A 19217-nucleotide genomic window follows, 5' to 3' on the forward strand; every position below is an offset into this window, starting at 1 on the left:
AAAGGGTGACTATTTTAACATTCTGGCAGTTTCAAAGAAGCCAAAGAAAATTAGGACTCCTATATATTTACATCCTGGGCAGGAAAGTGATGCAAATGATTAACTCACTGTAAGCAAACATGTGGCTTTCTTGAGTACAGTATCTGTTCTAGTACTTTTAAAATCAGCTGTGAACATTACTTAGTTTGGAATAAAATTAATGCTTCGGGGGAGAATAGTTTTTTTGTGGGTGATTTTGAAATATTTCAAAAGTTTCTGATTACTTTATGGCATGTATTTCTAAAAGGTTTTATCATTATTTTGTACCATTTTATCATGTTTGTGACTTCTGTTTTTTTTTATGGTATTGTATAATTGTAAATTGAGTCATTTTTCAAGTGGGAAGATGAATCCTTATGCAGTACACAAAAATAAAATGAATTGAGATATCAAATACAGCAAGAAAATATAATACTTCAGTGAGTCAAAATACAGAGACTGTAATAACTGTAATAACCTGCAGTGAATCAAACCCCAGGGATTTAATATTAAACTGCTATCAACCTGAAACCAAGGGCCAGACTCTGGTTGTTTGCTTTATCTGCCTAAGTCAGATTTACTGACTGTGGCCCAGAGGTATCCAGTTCAGCAAACAGATTTTGGGCATCAAAGTTAAGCACTGTTGTTTGCTGTACCACAGCAGAAAGCAATGCAGCAGGGCAGACAGCTCTGGACAAAGATTTCAAGTGCCTGAATGAGCTACTAACTTTGCTATTGTCTGTCTAAACAAGCAGCAGAAAAATAAACATGTCACCTCCTCCTCTACACACCAAAAAAGTGGCACTTCTGCGTGTGAACTGGCTCCTGGGAGTGATTCGTGAGTATTTTGACTCCCAAGCTCTTAATGGGAATCATTTGAGGGAGAGCTTGAACTTGGCCCCTGTCAGAATGTACCTGAGGAGCTATTTAGTGCTCCTGCAAACCACCCAACTTGTTGGAGAAGCACCATCTTTTCATGGAAGTAAAAGGAAGCATATGAAAAAAATAATTAAATGCTGTTTTAAGGCAAGTCTAGGGACATGCTGTTTCCTTTAGCTCAGACCTTATTTCTATCAGCATCAAATACACTAGTTGTTTATCATATATTGTATAATTTTACATAATGTTTGGCTTTGAAATAGCTCCCTTTCATTTTAGATTAATTAATAAAACACTCTAAATGTGTGATTTAAATTAGCTTTAATCTGAGGACCTAAAAGGATCACTTTTAAAATGATTTCTCAAATCTATTGAAAGAGAAGTTTCAGAAGTATATCTGAAATAGACATTGGTATAAGGCATTACAGAAATATTGAGAAATTGAGAGGTTTTCAGAGTATCAAGCTATTAAAAAAAAAAATCACTGACTCACAGAAGGCTAAATATTCCCCAGTTTAGCATTCCCTAAATAAAAAATTAATAATCATTTCTCTCAATGGTTGTATAATGTGCCCTTCCTGAAGAACGGGAGGGTTAGAGAGACTGCATTTACTTTTGTTGAAATCAAACTTTAAAGTCAGGTATTTGAGAGATTAGTAACTGTCAAAATTAGAAATTATTTTCTATTAAAAATTTTTTGCTGTGATGAGCTTTAATGTAACAGTTGCACATATGACCATGTAAATTATTATTCACGCTGCTATTTACCTTTTCTTTAATATATTGTCATGAGTTACAATACCTCCAGTACATGCAGGTATAGGACTCTGTCATTAACAATATAGCAATTATGAAGTAAATACGAGCAGCAGTCATTGAAAACCTCTCTTCATCATCTTGACCTTTGTGATCCTAAAAAATTGCATTTGGGAATCATTTGTTAGTATATAAATATAACATCTAATAGCTGGAAAATGTTTTAAGTTCCTGCCAGCTGCAGGTTAAAAGATAACCATCTTTTGGGAACATGCTTCCGCATTTCCATGTATTCACTGTTGTCAAAATGAAATGCTTCTGTTAGTTATTCTGGCAGCTGAAGAAAAGTGATTCAAACCTTTTGTTACAACATTCAAGATTAAGTGATCACATCTGTTGAGTAGCTTTTGAAAGATGCAGTACAGATTTGGGCAATTAGCTAGAAGCTCTTTTTTTTCCCATTAACTTGTGGGCAGAGTACTGTCTCTAAAGTGTGTTATCAGACTTAAGAGTTACTAATGATGTTATCAAAGTTCAAGACACTTGATTACAGCATAACTGTAACTTTCTCAAATACTCCCAGTGCAGTTTCCTTGCTGTCTAAAATAATCAAGCAGATAATGGATTTCACATTTCACGGTAATGGAAAACTGTCAGGAACATTTTGAGGCATTAATGACTATAGGCATAATATGTCCTTTAACTGTTTTCATCTCAAGGAGAAACATGGAGGTTTTGCCCTTAGCAGTTCCATCTTCAGAATGAATGTTGCAAACAAATCCAGTTAATTTGCTGATATGCTGATAAGTTTATGTGATTGTCTATACAGAATGGATTTATTTTGTTGCTTTTGTGGAAGCTATTTTTGAATTTATTCACAACAAAAAAAGGTTTGTTTTGCTATTCAGATGTTATTTTGCTAAATTCTGATCCGCTGTGATGCACGCTATCAGGTGTATCATAATCCACTGCAAACAATTGGGAAACCACTTCTGTATCTACTACAGACGGTCTTATGGTAGCTATTGCAGTTAGTTTGTACACATCTGTGCAAATAATTTTCTTACTCATTCCATGAAATCTTTTTGACGTGACTTTTGATGGAATTCTACCAGTAAAGTATTTGTCCCAGTGATGATTCATGGTGGGCTATGATTCATGGTGGGCTACGACTCAACCAACAATGAATAAATATCAGCTCCATATCAGACCATGTTCACTTGTTTACTCTCTGTTGAGTACTGAGCAAATACCCTTTAGATACTATGCCTTCCACAGGCAGTATTTATCTTTCTATGCCTAGTAACTGCCCATGCAAGAAATGCCCAGCTGCACTTTTTTAGGTGGGTTCAGTTTGCTCCACACATGTACCTCATTTGCACTTCAAACACTGCAGTGCTCAAGATTGTAATGATTCTTAGGCTTCTTAGTATTTAGAGGCACTGCGTAAATTATTGCTCTTTGAAACTAGACACAGAATTTTATTTCAGTAAAATTGAACTTTCATTTTCTTGATCTTCAGTAAGAACTGTTCAACTTCAGAGTCAGACAAGGAGGAGTGAATCCAGAAAAATACTGTTCTGCCTCACTGTGACCAAGTTATTCAGGCATCCTGAGATCAATCACAGTCAGCATCCAATTTGATGCTGAAGGAACTTTGCCCTCACTTTGAAGCTACCAGAGTCTTTGCCTTGAGATTAAAGAGAGTTTGCTTTTCCCAAGTCCTTTTTCTGCAATTTCCTCAGCAGCTCCAAAGATACCAGGAAACAGTTTCCCATGTCAAAGCTGAAGTCCATGCACACTTCTCAGAGTATCTGTTTTGTAACACAAACCAGTTCTAACAAAAAGCAGCATTTCCTGGTTACATAGTAAACTTTCTAGATATTTCAGTTTTGCCCGCCCTTTCCTCAACTGTGTGCACAGTGCAAAAATATTGTGTTTCAACAAGGAATCTCTCAAGCATCCCTGACTAGCTTCGTAGGTGCAATTCAAGGTGTTTGACCTGGTGTAGTGTTTTTGTTAAAAAGCTTAGTTTCATATAGGCTGAATTCTTCAAAATTCTTTAGTGTTAGACTATGAAATTCTATTCAATCAATTTGGATGTCCCCTTCTTCATACAAAAACTAAAATAAGAGAGTCACTAATAATAAACAGTGAGTAGCCAGCGTGGGAGGGGATACACAGAGCTAATCAAGAGAAAAATGTATGTACACATATTTAACTGAACATTGACTGAACCAGGGCTTTTCCATGGGCTTCTCTGTTCTCTTGGAACTCATGTCATTAGGTACATTCTGCAGAGATCACACGACAGAAATAGTGTTATCTTCCACAGCATTTGACTTCCTTTCAGAAATGTGACCTGGATCCTTGTCCCTTCCCAAACGTGTATTTGTACATGCACATACTCTTGTGTGCATGGGCAAGCATGGCAGTGGGTGGCAGCTCCTGGTCTGTGGGAGAAAGTTCTGCTCACCTTCCTGCTCCTTGGGATGGTGGATAATCTCCCTCCCTTTTGTTGATGTTTGAAGGGTCATGAAGGACCTCACAACAAAGATTATTTTTTTCAATTGTGTAAGAGGAGCCTTATTTTGTGGCCACTAGGTCATACTGTCTCCTGGACAATGAAAATCATTCTTTCTCACCTCTAATGGGGTCAAAGTAGGCCTGCAATCCAGCAGGAGCCTTTTGTTCCTGAAGGTCTGTACATAATGTGAAGCTTCTTAAACATTAAGAATGGGTCATTCTTTTTGCTCTTGTTTTTCTGTGCCAGTTGGTAACATCATCTGTTAATGGTGAATATTAAATGCTTATAAAACTGTAAAGAGATCATTTCTTAACAATGATTTGCGTGATTCAAAGACACTGATGACAAAGAAGGTATTTTACATACTTTATTGGTAATGAAAATATTCCTCAAAGACATGAATCCACTTACAACTTGCTTAGCTCCATCAAAAGAGAAATGAAGTCTCCTCCCTTTCTTCCTACTTCTTCAATAGATTGAGTATTTCCCTGATGTTTAAGACAAATTATTTGTCAATAGAATTACTTTTTTAAAGTTTAGGGCTTGACATGCTTCAAAGATCATAGACCCAGAGGAGTAACAAAATCTGGGAGGAAGTGTGTGCTACTGCAGGACATCCAAGATAAGAAGAAATTAACAAAGCTAGCTCAGCACAGCTCAGCAATAATACAATAGTAAACAATGAAGGCCACCAGGCTGCCCAAGATAAGAAGCCAGCTGAGCACAACTCAGCAATAGTAGAGTAGTAAACACTGAATATATACTAGGTAAGTGGAATATATCAAGATTAACATTTAAATAGTGGTCATCATTTCTGCTTGCTGTGCTGGCTTTGTGGATTTTCCACCTAGCACCCATCTTTGCACAAGTATTTAAATCAACAAACACCTTGGCTCTGTGTATGATTGCCTTACTGCACACAGGGTGATGAATACTGATTTTTTGACAACATATCCACTAAGTAAGAAAATTATGTCACCAGAAGTAGTAACATCCTCTTAAATACTTCTTTATGTTCTTGTGAAGTAGAAGAAATGAAATAGAAGACTAATGAATAGCCTCGAGAAGATTTTTAAGAAGTAAAAGCATGTAGAATTTGTAAAAAAGCCAGACAAATAATACTTCAGAAACCCTGACCTTGAATTATAAAATACAGTAGTATTACACTCAACACATGTATTAGAATTAGAATAACTCATAAAAAAGCATAATCTGCATCTTGCACATCAGTTTTTCTATTTGCATTGTTGCATTAGGTTCAAGGCACAATTTTATAGTTTTGCGGGGGTTTTTTTAAAAAAAGAAAAGAATACAAAAATACACTACTAATAAGGAAAATGTGAAAAATAGGATTAAATCTGGTGTACTCAAGTGTCCATTATCAGGTATCTTCTGGGCATAGACCAGAAATTAGTATAACATTGTCCACTCCAATTTCTCCAGTTTTACCCTTCCCACGTTCTGATTCAAAAGTGACCTGTCATAAGAAAAAATATGCATTAAGAGTAAAAATATAGTTTATCCAAACATTTAGCAACTCTTAATTAGTTATAATGCTATATATGAAGAATATTTTATTACAACACAAGACTTAATGACTTGAATCTTTGCCATTTTTAAAACTTTTGTGCATTATTTGAACTAGATTTAAAATCCTCTGCACAGATTTACAATGCTAAATGGATTACTTTAATAATATTATTTATTTTTATTGTACAAAAAATACAAATTGAAAGAAATCATCCTATAATGTAGTTTTATCACAGTATGTGATGCTCATGCATTTCATTTATTGAAGACATTACAATTGTTCATTTTTGATCTATTTGGATCCTCAGGTTTTGTGTGTATAAACTATTACATTTATACTCTCTCGTATGTATTGAGTATAGTATGTATACTATATATATGAAGAGGAGGTTTATTTTTATGAATAGGATGTCTGTTTTTATTTTATAGTCTGATTATCATTTATTTAAGAGTTTTTCTACATCATTCCAGCTGTGCAAAGGACCTTGAAAAGGGCTTGCATTTCCTTTATATTCACTGTATTCAATTATACAGTAGAAGTCTTTACACAGCACTGAAAATGTTCCATCACACAAACGGAAAGCAGACCCCAGAACTTCAAGGGGAAACTGGCTGAAGTCCTGACTGAGGCAGTTTCCAGGCATACATCAGTGCACAGTGTTCCCTGTTGGTATGCCCTGATCCGAAGGTGATGGTCCCCCCTTGATTATACATGATGTCTCCTTTTGCTCTAATGGTCTGGTTTAGTGTGGTTTGAGAGCATCCTCTTCTATGAAATGGAAAATTTTCATTTTTTCAGGCATGTATGTATGCTTGTGTTGCATGAGATGTTAAGGGCAGATTTTGATTACTTGTGTTAACTTATGATGTGATGCAGTACTTTTACAAAATGACAGAATTACTGGCATCAGTGTTCTAACCAATTGGGGTGATTCAGTTCTGAAATTACAATCAGGTGATAACTTTTATGGCCCCTAAAATGTGGGCTCCTGTTTCCATTTCAGATAAGCCTTTTGATTGCTGATGCCTATCAAACAGTTGGTGGAACTCTTGAGGGTTAGGAAATTAAACTGGCATGTTGGTTACAGTAGTTGGCTTATAAATTGTGTTATACTTACACTGTTGGTTGTTTCAGCCCCCTGAAATATCTCTATTTTTCCAGTTCTCCACTTTTCATCTTTTCCTTTATTCTCTTCCCACACAGGAGCAGTTTTTTTGTTTGCCAGGAACACTCGAAGCTTTCCCACTTTCTCACCAGCAAGCCGATAACTGAAAACCAAGCAGTAGCTGCTCTTTGGTTTGAGGTCAGTGAGGAGAAGTTTCAGACGCCCCATATCGTTCTTGTGCCCCACAAAAGCTGGAACTGCCATGTAGTAGCCATCGCCTTGTAAAAAGAAAATAATTTTACAAACATCATCTTTAATGCACTCATGTTATTTGTTAGCAGTTTGAATCCATGTTTGCTAGGAAAATAAGGGGAAGCTGAAGCTTGTTTACTTGAATAATTTAAAATCACACTGGAGAAAAGCAGTAGGGAGTGTACTTTGCAAGGAACTTGTACTGTTGGAAATCAGATCAGTTTACAGAGGAGATGAGTTCATATTTCACTGGCAATTATAGTCATTCTTCCTTGCACTATCTTTCAAATGCAAAACCATCTGTTTTTCAAATGCAACAGTCTGAAACATGCTGCTGTGCCTCTGTGATCAGATTATTTCAGTACTTGAACTAGCTCAATATTCTCTCCACTGTCCTCTGCATTGATGACAAACTCACAAGGGAACTGACAGCTTATTTCCCAAGTCCTGGAAGACCAATGAAGTGACAAACACACACAGTCTTAAAGGAATAAAACATCTGGGCCCATAAATGAAGTCATAATCCCCAGATATAAGTTCAGGGAGACAGGATAAGGCATGGGTAAGGTTTTCCTGGGATTGACAGCACAGAGAAGGGATTTAGGGAATTACATGGAGCAGAAGAGGAAGGATTAGTGAAGAAAGACTAACATGGAAAGACTATGAGGGAGGAGGGAGAGAATGTGCATGTGGGAACTGGTGCAAGCAGCCTGCAGGATCTGTAGGATCCACTGGTCACTACTGCAGCAACTTCTATAACAGGGGTAAAGACATCCTTTCAACCAAACTTGTCCATCCCTATCCACACCTTTTTATGTACACCCGCCCAGCAGTCCCACGTTGCTCTCATGGAGCTCTTTCTCAGGTTTTAGCAGGATCCCATTGGTACCTGTTCATGTATTGGTTGTTCTTGAATAGCCCCTTGCCCTTGGCTTATTCTGAGTTTGTCTCGCCGAGTTTGAGATGTCTGAGCAGTTATCCCCGTGATATCTAAGCCATGTGAGTGACTACATTGCCACATCCATCTAAATGACAGATGTGTGATTAAATGTCCTACCAATCTTGGAGAGACACAACACGTAGCTGATAAGGTTTCCATTGCCTTGTAGTTTGCAATTCGGAACAGTTATGTTCTAATAATTTTTCTTACATTTTGATTTATTTGTGTTGAAATATGCTGCTGATTACCATTTGCTACTGGATATTTCAAAGAAACAATATCCCCTACTAGCGTCCTCTGCCTACGTTCTTCTTTTATAAAGAAAACCCACTGATAGAAAGGAAAAATATTGGATTCTGTTTCCCCCCACCACCTTTTTTTTTTTGGAAGAGGTAAGCCATCAAATCAAAGCCTATCTAGATGACATGTAGTTAAATACCTCTATCTCGATCAGCAGGATTCCAGTCAAAGTCATCATCAGTATCTTGTTTCCAGTCACACACACCTCGACTGAAGCTGCAATCAACTGAAAAAAAATTGGTAGAGATAATAGGAGCACTATATCCTAAGTACTGTTAAAACATTTTGCTCTTTATTCATACAGTTATTAATGTACAGATCATTCTAAAATTATTTATAATCTGAATTCTGATAGTGTTGACCTAGATGAAACTGCAAAAAAGAAAAATATTCAAATTTATGTAGTGATTCTTTATTTAGCTCAGTGTCTTTTTACTGCCAATCTTGCATCTGCACATGAGTTTATATGCTGTGACTTCTGTATACCGAGTGCCTGCAAATCCCCAAGTATAGGTGGAGGTGTTAGTGTTTAGCATCAGGAATTGTTTGAGATCTGCCAGCTTTAGAGCTCTCCACTCTCCATTTGTTACACTGCTGTAGTTGCAATCAGCTCAAGTTCCAATTCTATCCACTGGGAGAAACTGGCCTCCCATGAGAAGAATCCCTTACATCAGCGCCTCATACTCCAACTACGTGGTGCTGGGAATAGCCCAAATCAGTTGACCTTTGGAGCACACTGAAAAAGGGTGTCAGCCAGAGCACACCATGGCCTTCGTGACTGTGCAGATGAGAAGCATTACACACACAAAGGAGCACTCTGCAATGCAAACATGACAGATCAGATTAATACGTCGGCCATCTGAATTTCCTCAGAAAGAAGCATCCTTCTTGTTATTTGAATGTATTTTATCCTGAGTCAGAGACATGGCATTTTGAGAGCTTTGCTGTATAAATCTGTTGTTTCTGAGACTACTGCTTTCTAAATTGGAGAAAATGTCAACCAGCACATCTGTCTTTTTTGTTTGTTTAGGATTATTGTGTGCTATGCAACGTGTTTTCATTTTATAGACAATAGAAGCTACTTTATTATTTTAGGACTATGAAATTATTCAAGTGAAATTCAATTGCAAGTCAGGTTCTAATGTGGGGAAACTTTCTATGCATGGGTTATAAACAGGAAAAGGACACATTGGAACTGGTAGCATAGTTTGGCCAGGTGCTCTCTCTAAAGTGTTCACAAAATCTTTGGTTTATGTTAAAGGCTTTTAAACTGGTTCTGACTTGGCTAACATAGCTTGTCACAAAAAGATACAATACACAGGAAAATAAATACTGTATAATAAAAATAAGCCACCTTCTTGCTCTGGTCTCGACACTGGAATTTTCCTCTGTGCCAGGTGAGGGACAAAGGCAGCTGCTTCTTTTACCTTGGGAACTGGGGAAAACAACTTGTCAAGTACTGAGTCATCACAGGAACAGAAAATGGAACTTAATTCCTTTATACCACCTGCCATCATTTATTTAAATAAATCAATATATGTATTTTCCACTCCACCACCAAACCCAGATTCCTAAGTGCAGTTAGATACTCTTAATTTTAAAAGTTTGCTTAAATTGCTGTTTTCCACAGCACTGAGCCTTCTAACCTATAAGCACTGGAGCTACAGCTTCATTGAATTACAGATTCACAAGGTCATAAAATGTTGATCTTTCTTTAGTGGGCCGATCTGCTTTTTTGCTATAAGGATCAAATTGCACTGAACTCTACCAGAGTCAGTGAGAGAACTCTACCAGAACTCAGCAGAGACTTGGCAGCACTTTGCCAACAGCAGCCTCGAAAAATGGATAATGTCAGAGACTGTAAAAGCCATCAACATGAGGGCATCAAAGGCATACAGCCCTGTATTCAGGGCAGTGATAGCTGGTGCTGCTGTAACAGAAGCCCCAGAAAGTTATTTTTCTGAAGTCACACTCTCTGCTAGGGTTCTCCTGCATACCTGATCAGCTCTGCTGTCTGCTGGGAAGAAAGGCTCCAGCAGCTGCCCTTCCCCTTCCTCACCCTCCCTGCTACAGCTGGTAAGCACACACTGATGTTTTGATAACCAGTCTCAGTGGAAACCCGAGTGAGTTTTCTTTAAAAATTGGTTGATGTGTCTGGTGCCAAACTGGAAGAGTCAGTAAAGCAGCACAGCCAATGAATGTTAGGGACATTCTCTAAGATACTAGCCTGAAAGACGTGGTTACTCAATAAGCATTATTTCTCAGCCTCAGAGACCAAGGGAGATCCTCTCCTATCTGGTGAGACAGAATATTCTTGTTTATGCTAAGTAATACTCTAAATTACTATAAGTGTTTTAAAGTTCTATAATTAAGCTTTTGTTGTATTATTTCAAGTGATTAATAGATAAGTGCTCTCACAAAAAAAAATAATCATAAGTCTCAACTTCGTTATGCATACTCCGTGTAAGTAACTAATCACACATGAGATAACGGGAAGATCTGCTTTCACTGGTATTCTATCCTTTGCAAACATATAAACAGGTGATACCTGTGATATATTCGTGCACACCAATGAAAACAGGAGGAGCTTAAAAGTGCCATTTTAGAGGAGTGAGGGAGAAGCCTTTGGATTACTGTTTAGAGAATGTATTAGTGGAAAGCCTGCAACACTGAAGTTCACTTTTCAGCCACGCCCTGTGGGCAGCTGTGCTAAGAATAGCTCAGACTTCCTCAAAAATGCCAGATGATAGGACCTATGGAAATTACTTTTCCCTACTCAGCATTGTATCATATATGCAAATGCCAAATATTTTAAAAGTCATTACTTTCCCATGGATGCACATTTGTTCAGAGGGGAGGTTTTTTCCCGTGAGTTTGACTGAGCTATCCATTTAAATACTCCAACATGTTCACACATACTTAATTTTAAGAATATACTTAGAAGCTACTGCAATCAAGAGCTTCTTAGCACCATAAAGGCTATGCCATCCACTTCACCTTTGTTCTCCTTCAAAACTGTCAAAAATTGCTCTGTGTACCCCAGTGAAACACACACTAACAAAAAGGCCCTGGAGGCACTTCCAGAGGTGCTGAATTGAGCTGAGGAAGAAGACTCATGCAATCTTACGAGCTTTCTGATAAATTGCCAGGAGCATGTGCTCTCTTGTTGTCCTCCTAGCCTTCCCCTCACCCAGACCATTGCTTAGATCACTTGGATAATATTCATACTTAAGGCAAGGATTAAAATACCTCTTTCTCCAATTAATATATGTTTACATATACACATTTAGGAATAAGCCCATAGAGATTAGGTATTAAGTTTACTGTCATGCCATAAACTTGGCCTTGTACTTCATGGAAGAGGGTCAGGCTATGAAAAGCCTTGCCAAAATGAAGAGAGCTATTAAAATATGATCAGTTCTTGAAAGAGTGGAGTGATTTAACAGAAGACAACAGCTGCCAGAATGATTTATTTGTTAAGTTATTGAATTACACTTGAATTCACTTGAGAGAGATACATGCAGGTGTAGCTATGTGTTATCAAGCAAAAAAAAGAGTCCAGTTTTGGACAGAAAAAGAGTCCAGTTTTATTTCCAAATCTGTTTTTGTTTTCAGTCAGGCATTACAGTCAGGTTTTGCACTCACTGAAAGATATCGGCTGCATATTATGAGAAACTGCAAGGTTCAGCTTACAGAAAGGTTTCAGAGAAACCTTACTGCATGAAAAGTGCCTACATTTTACAGCAGACCATCCTCACACATAGCCAGGATCCGAAGTTTACTCCTTCATAAATAATAGGCAGAAGTCAGAATTAGTCTTTTTAGCTCTTCTGCTGTCAAGTGGTCTTACAGAAAGGCAGGTCTCATTTCATGTTCCCTAAGAACAAACTCTCACCAACAAAAGCACACATATGTCCCACTCCAGGTACAGCAGAGTCCATCCTTTCTGTACTGCAGATGCCCTTACATCTACTTATCTGCAGCAATAGCTAATATGTAATCTCTACATACAAACCCCTTCATATCATTGTGCCACATGTTCTTAACCACTGATGTCATCAAGCCCATTAAAAAAACCAAAAACCAGAAAAACAGAGTGGGCACCGTAAAAAAATCAAGCAGAATATAAGACGTAGTAAATTTAAGATGAGCTTCCTATGTATGTGGTATGCTACTATTTTGGACTCACAGGAATATCCCATTTCTCTGCTACCACATCCTGCTCTGAAAGAATTACATTTGCCAGAAGTCTGACATGTATAGCTATGAAGTGACCTGTGATCTGAGCATTAATAGCTCACAGAGTGGTGTAATTATCAGAAAATAATAAGATTAAGAGCAAACACATGATTAACTGAGGGAGCCCTCTTGTTCAGCATTAAGATCTGTGAAGCCATAAGGGAAACAATCCACTTTTAGTATTGCCAAATAAGCCAGAAACCAAACCCTCTTTATCATTCTTGGTGCTACCAAAGGAAGTGTCTCCATGTAATAATGTGGCTGGCTACGTGATACTACAGGAGTTTTAAGCCCAATGGGAATTTCATAAACTGATGAAGTACAGAATATAGAATTCAGTTGCAGTTGGCAATACCATTCTGGATTACCAGTGGTATCCAAAAAGCACTGAAATGTTAGAAACTGTCAGAATTAAGGTTGTCCTTAATTATTTAAGTGCACCTTGAGTGTAGCATCTCTACAGTCATTGCTTATATAACCAAATACTTTGGTCCAGCTCTCTGTGTCTTCTTCCATATGGAGAAAGGGCATTTCTCATGTAATAAAGAGCTTTCCAATACTATGGTTTATGCTCATTTTCTATACATCTGCAAATTTTGCAGTAAATAGGACATATTTATTAAATTATTTAATAATAATGAATAAATAATTAATGACGAATAATCATATTGATAAATAATTCATCTGTTAATAAATAAATATTCGTATTTATTAAACTGCACCTTTCACAACAGGACAGGTCCTTCCTTCACATTGGACAAGGCAAGTATCCCACAGAAAATAGTAATTTGAAGTAATTTCAGACTGTATCATAAGATATAAAAATATAAGAAAAAAATTAAGTTTTCATTGATGACCTTAATTTTGACATTTCTTAAATTTTTTGGGCTTCACTTTGCTATCTTTAGCTATTGTGTGGTTTTTAAAAAAAAAAAATTGTGAGTAGCAGTTCTCACAAAGGTCCAGTATTTTGGTAGTTGGGCCTATTTTAATAATTTCCATCTCCATATAATATTTCCTTTTTTTTTTTTTTCCTCTACAATATTTTTTCTCTGGCTCCCTATATGTTTATTCTGTAGTAAAACTACTATGATAAAATAACACATCAATTTAAGGAGACCTTTCTATTTTTCCTAATTAACTACTCTTCCTGGAAGACAAACAATACCAGTATTAATAATACAAAAGGCAGATGCTATGTGAATACTTGAGGGGATTATATGGAGGAATTTCGTGTTGTAGTAAAGGAATCTGCTGAATAGACATCAGCAAAGAAAGGAAAAAATGTACAAATTGATGAGCTGTAAATTTGAGCTAATGATGTTCTCTGAAGGATCACTCAATATCATTAAAATTGAAAGTATTTTTAAAGCCAAATGTTCAAGCACTTAAGCACCTGAATCATGACTGAATTTTTATGATAACAAGGATCAAGTAGAACACATGGAAATTTAAAAGGAAAGAAAACACAGTTAAGCTATGTATTCAAAGTGAAAATGAACATGGCACAATGCTTTAAGTCCTTGAATCACAGTTGGTATCAAACAAGAAAGCCACAAATGATACAGAGTTCACGAACCTAATGGAACTACATCTTGTGCATGCTGCTATCTCTGCATCAAGTACCACAGCAACTTTCTGCCAGTATCCCCTAGCAAAATAAAATCTCTCTAGCAAGTTCAGCATATAAATCTCTTACATCTGTAAGGGAAAATTCCAGCCAAATGTGACTGAAACAAAGACAGTATAGGAAAAAATACAGATGAACCACAGTGCTTTAATATTTTCAAGCAGTAATATTCATTGTTACTGCTGTCAGCTGTAGGGGTAATTTTTGTAGAAACAAGTAGACTCTTCCTCTCTGCCTAGCCCAGGTATATGGTGTTCAAATGTCCTTATTTTGTTGGGAAGATGCTTGAAAAATAATCTCACCGATCATCATGACAACAAAATATTTTTTGTATTTTCCTATGGACAAAGGATTTTCTCTGTGTGCCCTCAATCAAATTGAAATCTGGAAAATTAGTGCACTCCAAATAGAGTAGCACTGAGTACTCAACTGGAAGGTTGCATAATCCCCCCTTTGCAATTGCATCAGGTCATGTAGCCCAGTACAGGAGACCAAGTTCCCCTTGAATCACCAGGCAGATAGAGCAGAGCCCCTTGTCCTTTTAGCCAAAACGCAGGGTGGCCCTACCCTAGGGGCAATATTCCTGGCAATCCTTCGTGACCTGTCCAAGCAGGCTAAAAAAGACACCCATTGTGATGTCTGAGTTACATCCAGCCAGCCAGCCAGCCAGCCAGCCCTTCCAGAAAGGCAGAAAGGGATAGAAGGGCTGACTTGGGTTTTGGGTTTTTTTAACAGGCTGCCTTGCCTCACAATTGAGGAAGCAGAAAAGGCCATAGTCCTTTATGGCACAAAATTCTGAATAAATATATCTAATATTAATACTCTTATTATAAATAATAAGAGTATTATTTATAAATACTTAGTTTATTATTTACAGTAAATATTAATGGAACCTATTAGTAGTGTGCCCCTAAAAGTGCTAGATCAGCAATATACCTGCAATTCTGTCAAGAAATAAAAGCTTTTAACCCTACAGAAATCACAGCTGCAGGGGAACACACCCTTGCCAAGGGTAAACCTCCTTACAGGTTCCACAAGCATTTTGCTGTTAATTAGTCAATCTTTTTGAGTCCTTCCCAGTCTAATCACATTCATATGACATATCTGGTCAATTCACACCACCCTCTTGGCACATGCAAGGTCCCCATTAGCTTATCTTCATGAAGAAGCCCAAGTACCTGAGAACCTAATCTTAACAAACATCAACATATATATAGCAACTATCTTCTGCTCACCTTCTCCACAGTTTCTGCAAAATTATGACCAGCTTTGGATTAATTAGCATGACTGGGAAGAGTTGTGTCCTTCTTCAGGATAGTATTTTGGTGGAAGTGTGTGGGACACACAGTTCTCTAAATGTAAAAGTATGACTATCATAAGACCTGTGTTTTATTGCTTCTTGTGAGAGAACAGAGGCAAGTCACTTAATCCTTTGCCCTGGGACTTTCAAATGCATTTGGCAGTACCAGCATGGCAAGGATGAACCCCAAGGGTAGTTTACCATACAGTGGAAACTTCAACCCCAATTCTGCATCAGCTCCTGCACCTGCTACCTCTTTTAGGTAAGTAATTTATGAACGTATCCTCAGAAGAGGGAAGGGCCACTTCTTCAGAGGAAGTGGCACATGCTAATCAGGAGTGAAAGGCTGAGTAAAGACATAGTCTAGGGCTTAGGTGTGGCTGGCTAGAGGGAGAGTGACATCCTAAGCATAGGATCCTTGACTGGGGAGACATGGCACCATTAGTCAGAAATTTGTCACCATTTCATAAGGTTAAAAGCTGACAAACAGATGCATGCAGCTTGGAAGCAGCTGTTTTGCTTTTTTAGAAATATTACTGATTCCTGAATTGTGACGTTATGTGCCTACAGTACCAGAGAGAAATCCAAGCATCTTCCAGGATGCAGGTCTACACACCCTATTTTCTAAACTACTTTGAAATTCTTGGTTGAAAACACAGAATTAATCACAGAATCATGTAGGTTGGAAGAGCCATTTTTAGTTTGCCTAGTCTGATTTCCTGATCAGGGGATTGCTCAATGCCCAGTTCAGTCATAGTATGAATATCTGCAAGGATAGATATTTCACAACCTCTCTGCATACCTGTCCCAAATTTTGTCCACCTTCATGGTGAAATATTCTTTTCATTATATCTAATGAGAATTTTTTTTGTTCCAACTTGTATTCATCACTTCCTGTCCTATTGCTGTATATTTTCAAGAAAAGTCTGTCTATTCCTTCCCTGTAACCTTCCATTAAATAGCTGAAGACATCTATAAGGTCTCTTCTTAGCCCTCCCCTGTCAAAGCTAGAAAAAATAGTTGTCTCAGCCTCTCCTCATTCTCCAGGCCCCTGACCCTGGTGGAGCACTGCTAGACTCATGCCAGTGTGTCCTCATTTGTCTTGTAATGGGAAGTCCAAAACTTGCCTTTTACTGCAAAGCTTCTTCCTAAGCAGTCATCCCAAATCCATAATGTTGCATGAGGCTTTTCTCTCCCTTTCCATCTGCTTTTGTTGAGCTTCATAAAGTTCCTGTCAGTACCTCCACAGCCTGGCCAGATCTTAATAGCAGTGCTGCCCTTCAATGAATGGGTCATTCTCCACATTTTGGTATTGTCAGCAAACTTGAAACATGCCATTAGCACTCACTGTTAATATTTGCAGGAAGGGAGGAGATTGGTGAGCAAAGTCCTGACTTTGTTCTGTTTATCAGCTCCCTAGCATAATTTGAGGAAGCAATATTAGTCTATATATCCTTTGCTTAAACTGAAACAGTCCAATTACTACTGAAAATAAAAAAAAAAGGGCAATTTTAGGAACATGCCTTTGGCAACGAAGTTTGTATTCTCCAATGTATTAAGTGAAAAATTACATTTTTTCTTGGCTGTCTTACAGTATTACAATATTACAGACCATTTTTTCCAGAGGACTTTAAAATTATCTTTCCTTTAAAAAATACATACTTATCTGTCTTTCCAAGTTAAATAGCAATAAATTGAATGTTAACCTATTTTTTTCATTTTTACTATTATAATTTTAATTGCTGTGGGATATTATTTATTATTTTTCCATACTTTGGAAAAGGGAAAATATAATGAATGAACTATTGACAGTGTGTGTTTTTCATATTACATATTTTTGCCACTACCTTGAAGAATGTTTGACTGAGACAGCTGTACTAAACACCAATTATAATAATAAGAGTTTCTTGGGTTGGAAGGGGCCTTAAAGATCATCTAGTTCCAATATGCTGTGCAATTTCTTGCTGTGTTTTTCAAAGTCTTCAAATGTATTCTCAAATGCATTAACTAGAACCTAACCATCCTATGATTCTATGATTCATTTTCTACAAATAAATTCTGATAAAGTGTCTGTGTTTTGTGAGGATTTTTTTAGTGTTTATATATGTTTACATTGAAGCCAGACTTTTTAAAAAACAAAGAAACTTACAAAAGACATCTCCTCTAAGGCTTCGTTCATCAATTTGATTTTCAAAATCTTCCTTCTCCTCTTCATCTGACTCTTCTGCCTCCTCCTCTGCAGCAGCATCAGTTTCTTTCTCTTCCTCACTGTAGCTCCCACCAAGACCAATACCACCTTCATAGTCCAGTAACTGCAAGTGGGTCTTAGAAGGTGGTGTCTCAGCTGCTTCTGGGATTGCATTCTTGATTGTTTCATGCTTTTTCACACTGGTTTTATGTGCAAGAAGTTTCTTAATTGTGTCCTTAGCTGTTCCAGGGATTCTTGCAATTTCCTTCACTGACTTTTCAGGGATAACTAGAACCAAGAAGAAAACAGAAAATATTAATCTAAGGAATCATTCAGCAATGGGACCATGGTGTTCTTTACAAGGTCTAGAGACCCATAGAATTAAACTCTCTACAACGAGATACAAGTTCAGTTCTGCACAGAACCTAACACACGACTTGTTCATCTCTGTTGTATGGACAGCTCTGTCTGAGTTACAGTGAAAAGACCAAAGCAATCCTCTGTCATGATCTCTTTGGACTCTCATGTTACACAGGAGTGACACAGGCCATAGAGCCCCTTACTTAAATTACTTTTACACTGGAGCTTGGGTAAAATAACAAAAAAAAAAATCCTGCTTCAATTTGTGGATTAAAATTGTCCATGGAGCTGGGATCCCCTGCACAACAACTGCAGCCTAATAATAATGAGCATTTATCTTGGCTATCTTTCATGAAATTCTCTGGCTTAATTTTCTTTACATGGCAGGCTGAAAGCTACTGAAATGGAGGATATTTTGAGGAGACCTACATCAAGCTGCTCCATCATATTTCTTTTAGCTCTAAGGGATATTTAATTGTACGGGGTAAACACCACAATTCAGAGAAGCATCCAAGAATGCCAAATTATTACCATCTTGCAATTCCAAGATGGACTAGAACATAAATGTAACATTTCCTGAGAATTTACCATTTTATTATTCCTCTTCAATGTGAAATACTATAGCTTATAATTTTGGATAAAGTGGTATTACTTTAATTATTCTGGAATTAGCCTTTTGGATACTACTATCAAATGTTGTGCACAACCATGTCATAAACTACTGACAGCCTTCTGCAGTTTGAGTCCTTTATGTGAACTACCTAGGAAACAATGAAAGCTGAGCAGTTTCAGTGTGCTATAAAAAAGCTCTTTCATAAAGAGAGACTGTTTTAATCAGTGCATCAGAATAGACTCATATACTGCTTCCCATCTTTGATTCTCAATCAGTATTGATGCTGCAGTACCTGCAGTCTTTTAGGATTAAAAATTATGGTGGAAGACAGGTATTTTTATTTCCCTCTGCTTTTGCTGTCTAATGATCGTATTATCAGGGCAAGAATATGTTCCTATTTTGCTCCTCACTTTGTATTTATCAACATTTTATAGTAGTACTTTGAGACAGATGGACTGGACTTGGAACCTTGGGTAGTACTATTTTCTCTGTGCTTCTTTTCATGGAGACACAGCACAAGAAAAAACACCCCTTAATAGAATAGAACTGCAGTTTAGTAGGAAAAGGGGAAAGTTCCCT

General features: G+C 37.3%; 1 protein-coding gene across 2 annotated transcripts in view; it reads right to left on the bottom strand.

Annotated features, from left to right (window-relative positions):
* Positions 1 to 4567: 4567 nt before the first annotated feature.
* EGFL6 (EGF like domain multiple 6) overlaps positions 4568 to 19217 on the bottom strand; it is a 33115-nt gene continuing 18465 nt past the window's right edge. The window contains exons 8-12 of one of the 2 annotated variants that reach the window (XM_069028696.1): positions 17627 to 17953; positions 9663 to 9743; positions 8448 to 8534; positions 6829 to 7094; positions 4568 to 5657 (exon numbers count right to left, since the gene is read on the bottom strand). In XM_069028696.1, coding sequence (XP_068884797.1) covers positions 5562 to 5657; positions 6829 to 7094; positions 8448 to 8534; positions 9663 to 9743; positions 17627 to 17953 — 857 coding nt within the window. In that variant the 3' untranslated portion in view covers positions 4568 to 5561. The remainder of the gene's footprint in view (positions 5658 to 6828; positions 7095 to 8447; positions 8535 to 9662; positions 9744 to 17626; positions 17954 to 19217) is intronic. The other variant, XM_069028706.1, reaches the window with a different exon arrangement.

The sequence above is a fragment of the Aphelocoma coerulescens genome, chromosome 1, assembly GCF_041296385.1.
Source record: "Aphelocoma coerulescens isolate FSJ_1873_10779 chromosome 1, UR_Acoe_1.0, whole genome shotgun sequence".
In the NCBI taxonomy this organism is placed as follows: Eukaryota; Metazoa; Chordata; class Aves; order Passeriformes; family Corvidae; genus Aphelocoma; species Aphelocoma coerulescens.